Source organism: Oncorhynchus gorbuscha, linkage group LG19 (assembly GCF_021184085.1).
Source record: "Oncorhynchus gorbuscha isolate QuinsamMale2020 ecotype Even-year linkage group LG19, OgorEven_v1.0, whole genome shotgun sequence".
Lineage (NCBI taxonomy): Eukaryota > Metazoa > Chordata > Actinopteri > Salmoniformes > Salmonidae > Oncorhynchus > Oncorhynchus gorbuscha.
Genome location: NC_060191.1, coordinates 1,185,201 through 1,201,310, shown reverse-complemented (window position 1 = coordinate 1,201,310; position 16,110 = coordinate 1,185,201). Strand labels below are relative to the sequence as shown.

Genomic DNA, 16,110 nt, shown 5'->3' with positions numbered 1-16,110 from the left:
GTGGAGCAGTTTGAAATAGCCACGTACAGTGTTGTTGTAACCCTACTGTGGAGCAGTTTGAAATAGCCACGTACAGTGTTGTTGTAAACCTACTGTGGAGCAGTTTGAAATAGCCACGTACAGTGTTGTTGTAACCCTACTGTGGGCAGTGATGACTTTCTCAGGCACCAGTGGAGAAGGAGCTCTGTGGATCCCCTATGGACTCGACCCGGCTGGTTGTTCTGTGGATCCCCTATGGACTCGACCCGGCTGGTTGTTCTGTGGATCCCCTATGGACTCGACCCGGCTGGTTGTTCTGTGGATCCCCTATGGACTCGACCCGCTGGTTGTTCTGTGGATCCCCTATGGACTCGACCCGGCTGGTTGTTCTGTGGATCCCCTATGGACTCGACCCGGCTGGTTGTTCTGTGGATCCCCTATGGACTCGACCCGGCTGGTTGTTCTGTGGATCCCCTATGGACTCGACCCGGCTGGTTGTTCTGTGGATCCCCTATGGACTCGACCCGGCTGGTTGTTCTGTGGATCCCCTATGGACTCGACCCGGCTGGTTGTTCTGTGGATCCCCTATGGATCCCCTCGACCCGGCTGGTTGTTCTGTGGATCCCCTATGGACTCGACCCTGGCTGGTTGTTCTGTGGATCCCCTATGGACCCCTCTCGACCCGGCTGGTTGTTCTGTGGATCCCCTATGGACTCTCGACCCGGCTGGTTGTTCTGTGGATCCCCTATGGACTCGACCCGGCTGGTTGTTCTGTGGATCCCCTATGGACTCGACCCGGCTGGTTGTTCTGTGGATCCCCTATGGACTCGACCCGGCTGGTTGTTCTGTGGATCCCCTATGGACTCGACCCGGCTGGTTGTTCTGTGGATGAAAACTTTTTTATCCAGCCAGAGAGTTTAGACTTACAATGCTGGGAAAGACCTCCTCACCAAACCACCTGGTTGCTTTGTCTTATTATTTCTTGTTGTTTGTCTTGTTTTGGCTGTTGTCCCTGGGAGTCTGTCAGATGCAAACATTTGTCTTCATTGGTTTGTGGAGTTTGTGACAAGAACGCGTCTAGCGCTGTGAGAGTTTCGTTCCATGCTGGTCGTTAACTGTTCTGTTGGGTGATTCCTACTGCTGTAAGAAACAGACCAGATGACAGCGCAGAGGAATTATTACATTTGCTAGCTATAGCTTAACATAGCTTTTAGCAGTGATGCATGTTTTACAGTCTGTAAATAACCCAGGAAGTGTAGTTTTATTGCTTGATACTAAAAAGCATGGTAGACACTCTACTATATCTCTACTGCAATATGATATATCAAGAGGACGTCCACCTGCTCGTCTCGCCGTTCTGTATCCTATCTGAGACACCGGCTCATGGAGCATAAAGGACCATAAACAAAGTGAACCTGAGGAGATGCAAGTCCTCAGAGAGAGAGAGAGATTCTGTACATGGGCAGGGGTCATTCAATGGTCCACCACACTCCATTCAGAATAGAGCCATAAGATGTTTTCTGGGAGTATATACGTTTTCCCAAAGCCTTGCTATTCAAGGAGACATGGGATGGGAGCCCTGTGAAATAGGACCGAGGGGTGAAATTATTAGGTTGTGGAACCATCTTGTCAATATGCCAGAAGACTGAATAACAAAAAAGGTTTTCAATTGGGATAAAACACACAATTATCCTTGGACAAAGCATCATATTTAAGGAAGCTGATGTACAACACATATCTAGAATTAAGTAATGATGCAATGTCAACATGATCAAACACAAGTTAACCCTTAGCTACAAAGAAAAATGGTAGTAGTGAATAAAGCTCTACCTATGGGAGTAGTGAATAAAGCTCTACCTATGGGAGTAGTGAATAAAGCTCTACCTATGGGAGTAGTGAATAAAGCTCTACCTATGGGAGTAGTGAATAAAGCTCTACCTATGGTAGTAGTGAATAAAGCTCTACCTATGGTAGTAGTGAATAAAGCTCTTGAAGGTCGTCCTCATATGTAGCCAAATAAGAGAGTACAAAGGCTATTTATTACAGTGATAGTGAAAATAATAGTAATGATGAAGACCTCTAGGGGGATTCTGGAGAACATTAGCAGCCCATTTGAGCCCCATCCATTCTGAGCAGAAGAAAAAACCCACTTCTCCCTATCATATCAGTGGATTAAAAGAAGTCACCTGATTTAAAGCTGGAGAGTAGTTGTGTTTCCCTAAATCATCCTTCCCATAGTCTGAGTACAGAAACTGATGCAAGACTTGGCATGTTGCAGTCTGACTTCTTTGCCAAAGGGCTCTTCTATGGTTCTGGGAGGTTGTTGAAGAACCTGTAGTTGACTCATCACAGAGAGTGTAAATGTAAACACTCTCCAGTGCCAGTATGGTACGGCTGCCGAAGTGTTATCAGACAGAGCGTGAGTTTCAACATGAGCTGTTTCAGCTTGTTGTCGAGACAAGAGTATACAGGCTCCTCCTATCAAAACAAAATTGATAATCAGGGCCTCCTGAGTGGTGCAGCAGTCTAAGGCTGTGCCACTAGAGATTCTGGGTTCGAGTCCAGGCAGCCAGCTGTTACCGGGAGACCCATGGGGCGGCGCCATGATGTATCCCCCTGGGGGCCAGACCAGCTCCATGATGTATCCCCCTGGGGGCCAGACCTCCCTCCTGCCTCCATACGGTTCCATTGTTCTCCTCTGTTTGTCTTTGCTCCATAACTCATAGGAGAAGTTTCTGTGTGTCTCTGCTCCATAACTCATATGAGAAGTTTCTGTGTGTCTCTGCTCCATACCTCATAGGAGAAGTCTCTATTTGTCTCTGCTCCATAACTCATAAAAGTCTCTGTGTGTCTCTGCTCCATAACTCATAGGAGAAGTCTCTGTGTGTCTCTGCTCCATAACTCATATGAGAAGTCTCTGTGTGTCTCTACCCCATAACTCATATGAGAAGTCTCTGTGTGTCTCTGCTCCATAACTCATAGGAGAAGTCTCTGTGTGTCTCTCCTCCATAACTCATAGGATATGTCTCTGTGTGTCTCTACCCCATAACTCATAGGAGAAGTCTCTGTGTGTCTCTCCTCCATAACTCATAGGAGATGTCTCTGTGTGTCTCTACCCCATAACTCATAGGAGATGTCTCTGTGTGTCTCTACCCCATAACTCATAGGAGATGTCTCTGTGTGTCTCTACCCCATAACTCATAGGAGAAGTCTCTGTGTGTCTCTCCTCCATAACTCATAGGAGATGTCTCTGTGTGTCTCTACCCCATAACTCATAGGAGATGTTTCTGTGTGTCTCTCCTCCATAACTCATAGGAGATGTCTCTGTGTGTCTCTCCTCCATAACTCATAGGAGAAGTCTCTGTTGGTCCCGGGCAGGGAAGATAAGGTTTATTTCTCCCCTGAGGCATACCAAACAAATGAGGTGGGGCTCTCCAAACCCAGAATCCACATTTAATGGAACAATGGCTTTTGTTTTCTTGCAAATAACACACTGCGTAGTCCTCATGTTGGGTGTATCTGATAGATTTGTAATAGGAGATGTTGAGGAGCACAATGACTTGGAGTGTCGTTCAGTGAAAGACATGATGGGATATGAGGTATGATATAGATGGCTTTTAGTTTCAGGGCTGACTAGGTTTTTGGTCATAGCATTTCTTTCTCTTCCCTTTTTCCACAGCAAACAAAGAGGACTATGAGGAGGAATATGATGACTATTCTACACAAACACCAGACTATGACTACACCGCCACCTTCGATTACACCTATTTCAGTAAGCCACTTAACCAGATATGTTAGTTCAAGTGTTAGTGTGGTCTCACTTTGTGGTTCTCCTCACCAACATCGTTGATGTCTGTCATCTTTTAAGGTAACACCACCGGCCATGAGGACTATAGTTTGTATGTAATTCTAGGAGAGAAGAAGAATGTGGAGGAGAAGGATCTTGGGAATAAGGTACAGAATGTTCTTATAACACTTCCATTCTGCAGCTTATCATGTTCTAATGACCTTTTACCGACCCCTATTCAGGCTTTAGCGATTGGCTCCCCATGCCCAGTGCTACTCCTCGGATTGGCTGCTCACCAACTCCATCGATTACTGTGAATGAAACCGAGCACTGCAGAACATACACAGGTACATCTACTTATTGACCAAAACTTTCTTTAACATGTCTTCGTCTTTCTTTCTCCCTTCTCCTATTTCTCCTCAATACTATAGAGGTTGCAGGACATAATTAATGTGGAAAAGTGCCATGCATTGATAGCACACAGTGGTACACAAGTACACACTAGGACTAGGAAGTTAACCCAGGACCTTGAGGTCAAAGGTTAAGTACCCTGACCACTTTATTTGCGACTCCCATCATTCATAGGCTCATAGCCATAAAGATATCTGTCTCTAGCCATTCATGTGAAGGCCCCAAATGGGATGAACGCTGAAGGGCACCTAAAGTAACCATCATTCATGGGCTCATAGCCATAAAGATATCTGTCTCTAGACATTCATGTGAAGGCCCCAAATGGGATGAACGCTGAAGGGCACCTAAGTAACCATCATTTTTCACCCCGTCTAGAATTGAAGGGTCTTGAAAATAAACAAAGTTAATTGATGACAATATCCTGTGAAAATGTTTTTTTAATGATTTGGAGACCGGGTCATAAACCTCTTGTTTATTTTCTCCACTAATATGTGTTTCTCAATTCTTACAGATATACAGGACCCTGAACTGAGCAGAAAGTTACCTAATATTCTGAAATTGGACTGAGCAGAAAGTTACCCAATATTCTGGAATTGGACTGAGGAGAAAGCTACCCAATATTCTGGAATTGGACTGAGGAGAAAGCTACCCAATATTCTGGAATTGGACTGAGGAGAAAGCTACCCAATATTCTGGAATTGGACCTTTTTAAGGATCAAATGGACACAGCATGAGATTCTCCACCACTGACCTTCTATAGAAATTAATTTCCTCTTCTTCAGTTAAAATAAGTGTTCATTCAGTATTGTTGCAATTGTCATTATCACAAATACATTTTAAAAATCTGCCGATTAATCAGTATCAGATTTTTTTGGTCCTCCAATAATCGGTTTCAGTATCGGCGTCTATGGACAACATCATATGTGACTTGGACACTAGGTTCCACACCACTGCAAAAATGGTTATATAATTTTCAGTTGTTCTGAAACTTGGTCAGATTAGTGAGGATAAAGTATTTTCTGTGTGCCATCCACTGATCATGAAGTATTCCAGAGATCTGACACCTGAGTTTCAACATGAATTATTCCAGAGATCTTACCCCTGAGTTTCAACATGAATTATTCCAGAGATCTTACCCCTGAGTTTCAACATGAAGTAAGACAGATGAACACTGTATATGCTGACACTTACCCCTCCTAACTTGTTCCCTCTTGGTCTCCTGACACCTGAACACTGTATATGCTGCTCCCCCCCTAACTTGTCCCCTCTTGGTCTCCTGACACCTGAACACTGTATATGCTGACACTTACCCCCCCTAACTTGTTCCCTCTTGGTCTCCTGACACCTGAACACTGTATATGCTGACACTTTCCCCCCCTTACCCACCCTAACTTGTTCCCTCTTGGTCTCCTGACACCTGAACACTGTATATGCTGACACTTACCCCCCTAACTTGTTCCCTCTTGGTCTCCTGACACCTGAACACTGTATATGCTGACACTTTCCCCCCCACCCTAACTTGTCCCCTCTTGGTCTCCTGACACCTGAACACTGTATATGCTGACACTTTCCCCCTAACTCGTCCCCTCTTGGTCTCCTGAATGCAATTTGTCAGATGCAGCTGCACATTTTTGGAAATGCTGACATTTCCCCCCTAACTCGTCCCCTCTTGGTCTCCTGAATTTTGCACACTGCCTGTGACTGTTGCTGGTGGCGAGAGAGCTTTCAGTAAGCTAAAACTGATTAAAAAACTGTTTGAGGTTCACTATGTCCCAGGACAGGCTTTGCAGTCTTGCCATGCTGTTCATTTAGAGTCAGTTAGCTAGAAACTGGACTTCAAAGACTTGATCAGGGACTTTGCTAGCAAGAAGGCTTGGCGCTGGGCTCTTGGTGAATAAGGCATGGCTATAGATATTGGATCACAATACAAATTATGCTCACCGGCTGAGAACAAGACTGAGAACAGACTGAGAACAAGATATATCTCAAAGTAATGGCTGGATTGCCATAAAATTTGTTGTGCACAATCAAGACCCCAAGTGGAAAAAACCTATTGATTTGGTGACCTCTTGACCTTTCCTCTGGCACCATCATCAGGCCTTTTCATTTCCATTTCCATTTTTTTTTCCATTTTCCATTTCCACTTTTAGTGGTTAGTGGTGCTGTGGTCTGGATGAATGTCCTCTCTTTCTTTGCTCTCTCTCTCTGTCTCTGTCTCTGTCTCTCGCTCTCTGTCTCTCTCTCTCTCTCTCTCTCTCTCTCTGTCTCTCTCTCTCTCTCTCTGTCTCTGTCTCTGTCTCTCGGTCTCTCTCTCTGTCTCTGTCTCTCGTCTCGGTCTCTGTCTCTGTCTCTCTCTCTCTCTCTCTCTCTCTCTCTCTCTCTCTCTCTCTCTCTCTCTCTCTCTCTCTCTCTCTCTCTCTCTCTCTGTCTCTCTCTCTGTCTCTGTCTCTGTCTCTCTCTCTCTCTCTCTCTCTCTCTCCCAACCCTATAGAGATTTTACCTGGAATTCTATGACGTCATGACATGGAACTCCTCGGATGATACATGTAGGAGATCCTCACCCTCTGACGTTACCGAGGTATTTAATCCATCTAAATAAGGAAAAGATTACATCAGGGGAGTCAAGAGATTAACTGGGGTGTCTTTTTGTCATATTATGTAACAGGACTACAGCATAGGCGGACTGGCCATCTAGCATTTCGGGCAAATGCCAGATGGGCTGGTCCATTTGGAACAATGTGTGGGGGACTCAAGGAAAAGAATGGGCCGATGTGGGAGCTCAAGGAAAAGAATGGGCCGATGTGGGGGACTCAAGGAAGAGAATGGGCCGATGTGGGGGACTCAAGGAAGAGAATGGGCCGATGTGGGGGACTCAAGGAAAAGAATGGGCCGATGTGGGGGACTCAAGGAAAAGAATGGGCCGATGTGGGGGACTCAAGGAAAAATGAATAGAATGGGCCGATGTGGGGGACTCAAGGAAGAGAATGGGCCGATGTGGGGGGCTCAAGGAAAGAATGGGCAAAGGAAAAGAATGGGCCGATGTGGGGGACTCAAGGAAAAGAATGGGCCGATGTGGGGGACTCAAGGAAGAGAATGGGCCGATGTGGGGGACTCAAGGAAGAGAATGGGCCGATGTGGGGGACTCAAGGAAGAGAATGGGCCGATGTGGGGGACTCAAGGAAAAGAATGGGCCGATGTGGGGGACTCAAGGAAGAGAATGGGCCGATGTGGGGGACTCAAGGAAGAGAATGGGCCGATGTGGGGGACTCAAGGAAGAGAATGGAACGATGTGGGGGACTCAAGGAAAAGAATGGGCCGATGTGGGGGACTCAAGGAAGAGAATGGAACGATGTGGGGGACTCAAGGAAAAGAATGGGCCGATGTGGGGGACTCAAGGAAGAGAATGGGCCGATGTGGGGGACTCAAGGAAGAGAATGGAACAATGTGGGGGACTCAAGGAAGAGATTTTTGGTCCCAATCTGCCCCTGGCCTGCAGCAATAATAAGGTGATATGCTATATTTAGTGGGACGAATGCAGTGTTATCTCATTGCCACTTTCCCACGGTCACAGCGGGGTTGGACCACAAAGAGCCAAAAGGTCTCTGTCAACACGTTTAAAAACATGCCTTTCAGCTCACATGCTTATTCCTCATTAGGAGTCTACCTTTGGGAAATCCATGCAATCCAATTAACTCAAACAACTAAGACACAGAATGAAAACAAGCATGTTGTCCTCGCATCTTCTTCGTGGTATGTTTCTGTAGCCTACTAGTCTTCTATATGGGGATTAATGACATAAAGGGGCGTGTGTGTGACTTCTTTATTAGATGGGTGTCTGATAAAGGAGCTAAACCCAGATGACTAAATCAACCCAGGGGATTCTGTTCAGCACCTTGGACAGCACCTTCCACTACAAGCGCAGTACATCAGTTATCTGCCTCTCTCTTGACCGAACAGTAGATTATCCGTTCTGCCGAGCCCTCGGTGGAAACACAACGATTAGAAACAGACATGGCAAAATCAGCAGCTATCTTGCTGGTGTTCATTTCCTTTTTGTACATCGTATCTCAATCAGCCCATGTGGTTGCAGGATGGACAGACGAAAGGCTACCAAAGGCTGAAGTTATAGAGGACTCTAGGGAACTGGTGAGTAACCAGCTGTAGTAATAAGTATTAATTGAGGTTACGATACAATTAAAGAATGCTATTGACACTATTTGATCATATAGGCCAAATGTACTGTATATTCATAGTGAGTCATTGCAATTAACCACTAAACATGGTCTATTGTGAGGCAACAGATTTGATGTAGGGCCATTTGAATACAGAAGGATTTTTCTCTGTGTGTGTTGCAGCTGGGTGTCCTTCATAACGTCCTGGAGAAACTGCAAAACAGAAGAATGGCTGTGTGGGAAAGAAGACAAAGCCACCTTCCTAGTGTAAGCAAGCTATTTCAGACACCACAGGTGAATAGTTGAATAGGTGATCGATTTCCCAAATGTGTGGGTCAGACCCACTGGTGGGTTGTGGGTGGCACCTTTTGGATTGCGGGTCAGGACTACATTCTTGCTAGAGCATGTTCTGGGGAAATAAATAAACACTCCAAAAGCTTATGCTGTGTCCTTTTTTGAAGACGACTGAAAGCTACTCAAGAAACAAAGTCTCAAAGGATTCTATTCAGAACTGATTTAGATTATACACAACCTTTTGAGTAACTAATGGGTACATTTAACCCCACGAATAGATGGAGTTTTTCCCACTGAATGAATACTATTCTGTAGAAAAAAACTATAAAATGAGGAATAAAACATAAATGTAATAAACAGACGGAACTTTGAGCTTTGTTTATGTTATGCAGTTCATAGAGAGTTGTGCGGTTGCAAAAGCCTGCAAAAGACAGACCATCTTGTAGGCTGCCAACAAGGATTGTGATGGGAAAAGTACTGTCTTATGGCGACATCTAGTGGTCAAGGTACTTAAAAGTACTGTCAACTTTTCCTTCCTTGTGAATATCTCATTTGTAAAATTCTACCATAACATTTTTGTTCTATTTTCTTTCCAGTGTATTGTCGGTGACTACTGCACAGTGAAAAAGGAACCACGGTACGGCCAACTATGTGACTGTCCAAGAGGATCAAAGTGCAACCTCTTCTTCCTCAAGTGTTTGTGATTTATTTTTGTTATGGTATTAGTTCATTTAATTTCTGTCTGAAATATAGTAGGATTTTGAACTTTCGCTTCGCTAACTTCTAATATATATCCTTCTTCTGACCTGTTCCATCCATGAGTTCTTTAATTTGCCTCTCATTCTACCATTCTGGTTGTTGTGCATTCAGCACAGATATGAAGGTAAGCTCTGTAAATATGAAAAAAGAGGCTCTTTTTTAAATAAAAACATTGATTAATAAAACTCTCCAATTCCTTTCACAATTTAAGCAGAAAAAAAGCAGAACTATATTTACTAACAAAAAAACTACATTGTGCACATACCCTAACAGTTTATTTTTATTGGTCATAAATAGAAAGTGCAATAAACTGTACAATTTGCTACACACTTACAGTAATGTAATAATTAGGAATAGTGTTAACAGTGCTGTAAAATACATAAATACTGTAAGAAATCAGAGGAAACATGGTTTTACAAATAGTGTCTAAACAAAATTGAAAAGGCACTCACACATCTGAGCTATCTTTGTTGCAGGTGCCTGGTAACAGATGAATAAGATCAGAAAAATTAAGAAACCAGCACACTGCTCTTGATAGTGTCACTGCTCTTTATTAAGCTAGTGTGTAACTAAAAGGAAACGCCTGTCAAACGACACCATAAATAAATAGATATGTATAGTTTAGACAGACCTGAATTTCACACAAACGTGATTGACCAATCATTGGTAAATACACCGTAAGCACATTGATCACAGACCAAAAAATGTCATCTATCGTAGCGCATTAAATGTAGCTGGTAAAACCCCTTTTTCAGAAATCAATCTTTGAAGGAAAATAGGGTACATACTCAATAACACATAGGCCTAGATATTTGTAGTATTCGTCTCTCTGGCTGGACCAACTCAGTTATTATGGTGACAAGCAGACAATGTGAGAATGTCAGGAAGTTAGACCAAGTTGACATGTTCAAATCCCCAAAACTGACACATGGAATAGTTAGGCAGGACTATACTCTAATCACAGACACATAAAAGATATCAACTATGACAACATAAAGACATGCTGTGCTGCAATATTATTAAGTATACTGCAGTAATGACTTGGAACATATTGTAAGATTAGTTCAAACCCATAACTATTGTGCAGTGTATGGGTCATACTTAGACATAGACATTTCACAAATAAGGCCACAACAAAACATGGGATCAAAATGGAAATAGTGATATGTGCAAGTTCTGCCATTCAAGTCCTTCAAACATTTGATTGGTCAAGCGCCAGACAACAGCACCCAGTCTCTATATGGACAGGATCTGCCTGCGGACCTTTTCAGAAGCCAGGTGGTCCAGGGTTCTCTGACGAGCTATAACCACCAGGACCAAGACTACCGTCAGGCACATCATGATCCCCTCAAACCTCCAGAATAGGCGCTCATCAACCCAAGAGGAACGGCAGCTGAGAAAAGAGAAAGATAGAATTGTAGTCGGACCTGAATTGGCGGTTGCATCAATTTAGGAAAATAGTATATACAAATATACAAAAAAAGGAGGTAGGCTACCTCTTGTATTCAACTTTGTTGGTTTTTGCACAGTTGATCTTTTCTATGAATCCAGTTCGGGCGCAAGGTGCCCATGATTTCTAGAGATAGACACGTGAGGGGATGCCATAATTAAGATTAAAAAAGATCAGTATTACGGTGTTCAAGAAAATAGGAATTATTTTAACCCTCACCATCTGAAAGGGGTTGCACCTTGCACACTCTGTCAAAATCGAAAACTCATCCTCTTGCCAGCAATGAAGGGATGTTGTGCTTATCGCTACAAAATAAAGAGATTACAATAGCTAGAAACGTCAATTTTAGGGTCTACAGCTACCCGATCTGTATTTAAGTGTTATTTAACTAGCTAGGGTCTACCTGTAGTAGAGTATTCCTCTCCTGAAATAGCACCATGGACACTAGAAGAAAATGATAGAATGGTTTGGTTTATACATTCACACGAGTCAGAGGTTTGACGAGAGCTCAGTCAGTGACACAGCACACTCACCTAATTGACGCAGGTACTACCAGGAGCAGTGTTAAGATCGAGAACATTCGGGAATCGCTCATTGTGCTGGTAAGGGGGGCACGAACTCTAGACTGTCAGTAACTTCTAATGAGATAGCTAAATAACGTAGCTTCTGTAACGTTTGGCTTCTAGCTAGCTACATATTAGCTAAGGTTAGTTATCGGTTGAGTTCCAGAAGTATATTTACAGCAGCTAACCCACTACGGAATACTCAAATGTCCCTTTAAGCATCTTTAAATGTTAGTTATTCCATTATAAAATGTTGTGTCTTGGCAGAATTGTAGCCATCTTGAATTCTCGAAGTTCCTCCCCATGTCACCTGACCTGAGTAACATGCTTGAAGTGCTCTTCCCGGCCCTCGCGGTGACAAGGCATTTCAGTGCGTTGGTAACTTTCTGGCTCATGTCTATGCTGTGAGTGACAATTACATTTATACTGAAGGTCAATAATGAACTGCCGCCATTACATGATAATGTTTAGATCATTGGTAGCAACAGCTTTAAATGTTTTTATTAAAACAATGTTGAGCATATCAAAACGCTAAAGAATATTTGTAACAGTTGGGCCATTCATTCTCAAAAAAACATTCTGACAGGAACTGGTTGGATAACTAGTCCTCTTGCCACCATTTGTAGTAATTTCTCTCAGCTAAACTAAAATCAACATTTCTATATAAATTCACAATGCAGCCAAACCTGTCTAGCTGAGGTACATACAATACAGTATGTCACAAATAAATGACACAAAATGAAACTCTGTTTTGAAAGTAACATAACATTGCAGCAAACACATGACATCTATAGTGTGAAGTGTCTTGGACAAACCCACAATGTACCGGAGCAAAGATAATTGGTTGGTTTGTGATTTTACTGAACAAGTTATTATTTTCTTAGACAAGTCTTGCAGACCTTCATACTTCTTCCTTAAGCAAGGTTTTAGCCCACCCTGCTCAGCACTGAGCTAAGCTTATAAATGATGAAAACAACATAACAGTTCAAGTAGGACTCTAGAGAGCTCCAATTCAGCCACATAACACAGGCTTCTGGGCTTGTGTGTGTACCACCACATATTTGTTCACAAATAGTGCTTTAACAATAGTTCTGACTAAGCCAGAGACCCTGGTTGTCACATCCATCTGTTTCCAGTGAGGGGTAGTTCTACTAATGAATCACCCCTGGACAGCCTCAGTGCATTTGTTGATGCTGCCTACCCGTCTTCCAGCAGGGTTCTACTCCATGTAGTCAGAGTCTGCCATGGCCATGTAGGAATCCAGCTCTGCGTCTAGGTGGCTCTTGGTCATTGACATGTAGTTGTCTAGTTGGTTGTCCAGCTCCTCTTTGGTGGGGATTTTCTCAGGTTTGCCTCGGAACCATCCCCGGCCCCGCAGGCCCAGACCCGCTCCTCTGCCTGGTAGGGATGACAAGATATGAGCGAGGGCAGTGGGAGAAGGGAGGGCAGAGTACACACAGTTAAGAGAGTACTCTCACCTCTTCCTCTCAGGCCCAGTTCATTCCTGGCTCCGCAGCTAACCAGCACTCCAGCATCGTTCAGCTGGCCACCTTGCAACCTCAAGCCCTGACGAAACCAAAGCTTAGTCACCCCTCCCCGGGCACGCATCGGATTCACACCTGAATGAGGGAGGGATACAAAGTTAAACTGGCTCAAACTGGCTCCAACAGTGCTACAGTTGAAAAACAGTACACCCACCTCTGAAAGCATAGCCACCTCTGAAAAAGCCCCTTCTGTTGTTTCCACACACTCCGAAACCTCCTCGATGCATTCCTCGCAGTCCCCTTACAGCAAATCCTTGGCTTCTGGTGGCCCCCCGCATCAGGGTCCCCATGGGCCGACCTAGCCTTGCCAGAACATCGCCCTGCTTCAGGCTCTGTGGGACATTGGAACGTACCAACAGAGTTAGGGTGTATTCCATTTCAATTCAATAGATGAACTGAAAGTCAAGACATGACATGCCCAGGAGGTGGCACCATTGGTTTCAAAATTCAAATGAACTTTTCAATGCTTCTAATCGAGTCCACTTCTTAATTTCTCTGATGAAAAAGGAAAATAAATGATACTGGGGTAGTTCTGATCTGGGGTGCGTTCAGCTTTTAATTCAATGGAAACGACAAGTTGAAGAACAGTGTGATTATGATGGCGCAGAGGGAGATAGCTCTACAGACATATACATATTACCTCAATTAACCGGTACACCCCCTGTATATAGTCTTATTTTATTGCTGCTCTTTAAATTACTTGTTACTTTTATTTCTGATTCTATTTTTTAAAATAATTAAACTGCATTGTTGGTTAGGAGCTCATAAGTAAGCATTTCACTGTAAGGTCTACACCGGTTGTATTCAGCGCATGTGACTGATACAATCAAATCAAATTGTATGGTCAGATGGTATGGTGTGTGCTGCTCACATTTTGTGATTTCAAAATGGCCACACCCATATTGATCATGCCACACCCACCAAAGTGGTGCACACCATTTTGGGGAAACATGCCCTTCAGTACAAACTGTCATGGAATGTTGCACTGAACTGAATGCAGCCCTGGACTAGTGACATGTAATCTAACTAACTAACCTAGAGAGGTTGAAAAGTGGATGGTTAGTTCCCTTACCTTGGGCTGCAGGGCAGCCTGCACAGAGGTCCTGTTCTCCATCTGCAGAGCCAGTCTCCTGTTGCGGACACTGGCCACTTGCTGCTGCTGTATGTTGACTGGTACAGCCACTGGCTCCAGCTGCTTGTTGTTCAGCATGGTGGTGAAGCTTGGAGGAGCAGGGGTTGAGGGATAAAGGAGGACAGGGGTGTCAAACTCATTCCATGGAGGGCCCAGTGTCAGCTGGTTTGTACCTTACCTTTCAAATGTCCAATTAAGACCTAGACAACCAGGTGAGGAGAGTTCCTAAATGATCAGTGACTTTACTTGATCAAGTACATGTGAGTGAACCTGCAGACACTTGGCCCTCAGTCGAATAGGGTGATATAGGATAGGAGATGGGAGGGTTTAAGAACCACAGGAGGCTGGCGGCAGTGTAATTGGGGAGAGCGGGCTTATGGTAATGACTGGAGTGACATTAGTGAAATGTTACTAAAATACAGCAAACACCTGGTTTCAAGGCATTTGATGTCATTCTCTCCGTTCCAGTCATTGTTATGAGCCGTACTCCCATCAGCAGACTCCTGTGTTAATTAAGAACATACTGCTTAGCACACTACTGTATCCATGTAGTTCCCCTGCCCTTACTGCCTATACCAGGGGTGGGCAACTCCAGTCCAGGGCCTGATTGGTGTCACACTTTCTCCATCCCTAGCAAACACTGATTAAATCAAATGTCATTCTAAACTGATGACCACGATTAGGTGAATATTGAAGTCAGGTGTGTTAGCTGGGGCAAAACTAACACCAATCAGGTCCTCCATATACAATGCACATGCGTACATGGGTGAAGTCCCCCAATTATCCAGCTGTAGTTAGTAGTCTAGCAAGCAGACCAGTTTGGCCTTGGACTCTGGATGTTGTATCAAGGGGGAAGAAAGACTGATAAGAGAAAAGACACTTAGTCATAACAGGGTTTGCAATGAGCAAGATATGGAGTACAGGAGGTGGCCTCTGCAAACTCATCACCGCTGGCTAATGGTTGTCTCACCGATCGTTGAGGGAAGTTGTTGAGGTGCTTTTCAGCACGATTTTCTCTGTTGGTGAAGTCATTACGTCTGTTTGCTGATACATTCCTGTGGAGACACTCAATAGGGAGACCGATATTGCAATGGAACAAAAGCATAACTTTAGTTGGTAGTTATAGTGACAATCGAAGAATGACCTAATGTTAAAATGGGAAACTACCTTGTAACAAGTTTCAAACAACGTTACTAGCTACTAACTAACTGTTCATTCGTTTGACATGCTGGCTTGGTCGGTAAACTTTTGCTAATTTGCTGCCATGTGAGATGGTAGCAAAACCTCAAACTATATAAACCTACTAACTAGCTTTTAATCAAGTTGACCACACTAACGTTACTCTTACTCACTTTAAAGAACAGCACTGGCAGATGGGGAAGATGCTAGCAAAAAAATGGTTAGCCTCTCCCTCTTGACTGTCCACACCAAAGATGCACCTGCACACCATAAAAAAAAAGTTGTTCTCAACTAAGGAAAGCCTCAAGTTTCATACTGTAGTTACCGCCCAAAAATAGACGCAATAATTCAATCAAACTCGCACATTGATTCGAACACATGCGGAAAACAACAAATGCACGTTTACAAATCAAGAACGGATGAAGAGTTGCATTTTTGCAGTATATAGATAATTAATTTGACTAAGCAGCAATGGAGCTACCGGAGATATGTACAAACATGTGTGTGTAAAGTATCACATGTGCAGAAGGTACGGATGTATTATTCTATCGGGTAGAGCTGTCCAGAGAGTATGGTAATGAAGCGACTCCGTTCCCTATTTAGTGCACTTATTTTAACCAGCGAGCCATTTGTGACTCAAATTCAATCCATGTAGTAGTGTGTGCCCGAATAGCCTAGCTGGGAGAGACAGAGGTACAATTTACAAGAACTCCCCCCTTTTCCTGGTAAAGTACCTAATAAACTATCCACCTACTGCTATCTTAATATTCTAGCCTGGTGTATTTATTGTAAGTTCAACACTACCCTTCTGAGTTCCCATAAGGTAAATGCAACACATAC

General features: G+C 43.7%; 2 protein-coding genes and 1 long non-coding RNA gene across 6 annotated transcripts; 1 reads left to right on the top strand and 2 right to left on the bottom strand.

The window, feature by feature from the left end:
- The first annotated feature begins 7,735 nt into the window (after positions 1–7,735).
- Positions 7,736–9,587, top strand: LOC124006054. The gene is made up of 3 exons (XR_006833725.1): positions 7,736–8,323; positions 8,533–8,616; positions 9,240–9,587. It is a non-coding gene; the product is annotated as an uncharacterized LOC124006054 (long non-coding RNA).
- Positions 9,588–9,658: 71 nt separating this feature from the next.
- Positions 9,659–11,761, bottom strand: LOC124006053 (protein JTB-like). The gene is made up of 5 exons (XM_046315718.1): positions 11,386–11,761; positions 11,256–11,296; positions 11,072–11,157; positions 10,899–10,978; positions 9,659–10,795 (listed from the first exon to the last, which is right to left on the bottom strand). The coding sequence occupies exons 1-5, from the start codon at positions 11,445–11,447 to the stop codon at positions 10,639–10,641; spliced, it is 426 nt and encodes a 141-aa protein (XP_046171674.1). The 5' UTR covers positions 11,448–11,761; the 3' UTR covers positions 9,659–10,638.
- A 700-nt stretch (positions 11,762–12,461) lies between these two features.
- LOC124006052 (chromatin target of PRMT1 protein-like) lies at positions 12,462–15,621 on the bottom strand. Of its 4 annotated transcripts, none has more exons than XM_046315716.1 (6): positions 15,444–15,621; positions 15,062–15,171; positions 14,032–14,179; positions 13,114–13,291; positions 12,894–13,034; positions 12,462–12,813 (listed from the first exon to the last, which is right to left on the bottom strand). In XM_046315716.1, exons 2-6 carry the CDS (start codon positions 15,142–15,144, stop codon positions 12,635–12,637), a joined length of 729 nt encoding a protein of 242 aa, XP_046171672.1. In that variant the 5' UTR covers positions 15,145–15,171; positions 15,444–15,621; the 3' UTR covers positions 12,462–12,634. The 4 variants fall into 4 exon arrangements, with proteins under 4 accessions (XP_046171672.1, XP_046171670.1, XP_046171671.1 ...); XM_046315714.1 differs by having other exon boundaries at positions 15,062–15,157; positions 15,444–15,620; XM_046315715.1 differs by having other exon boundaries at positions 15,062–15,146; positions 15,444–15,618.
- Positions 15,622–16,110: the final 489 nt, after the last annotated feature.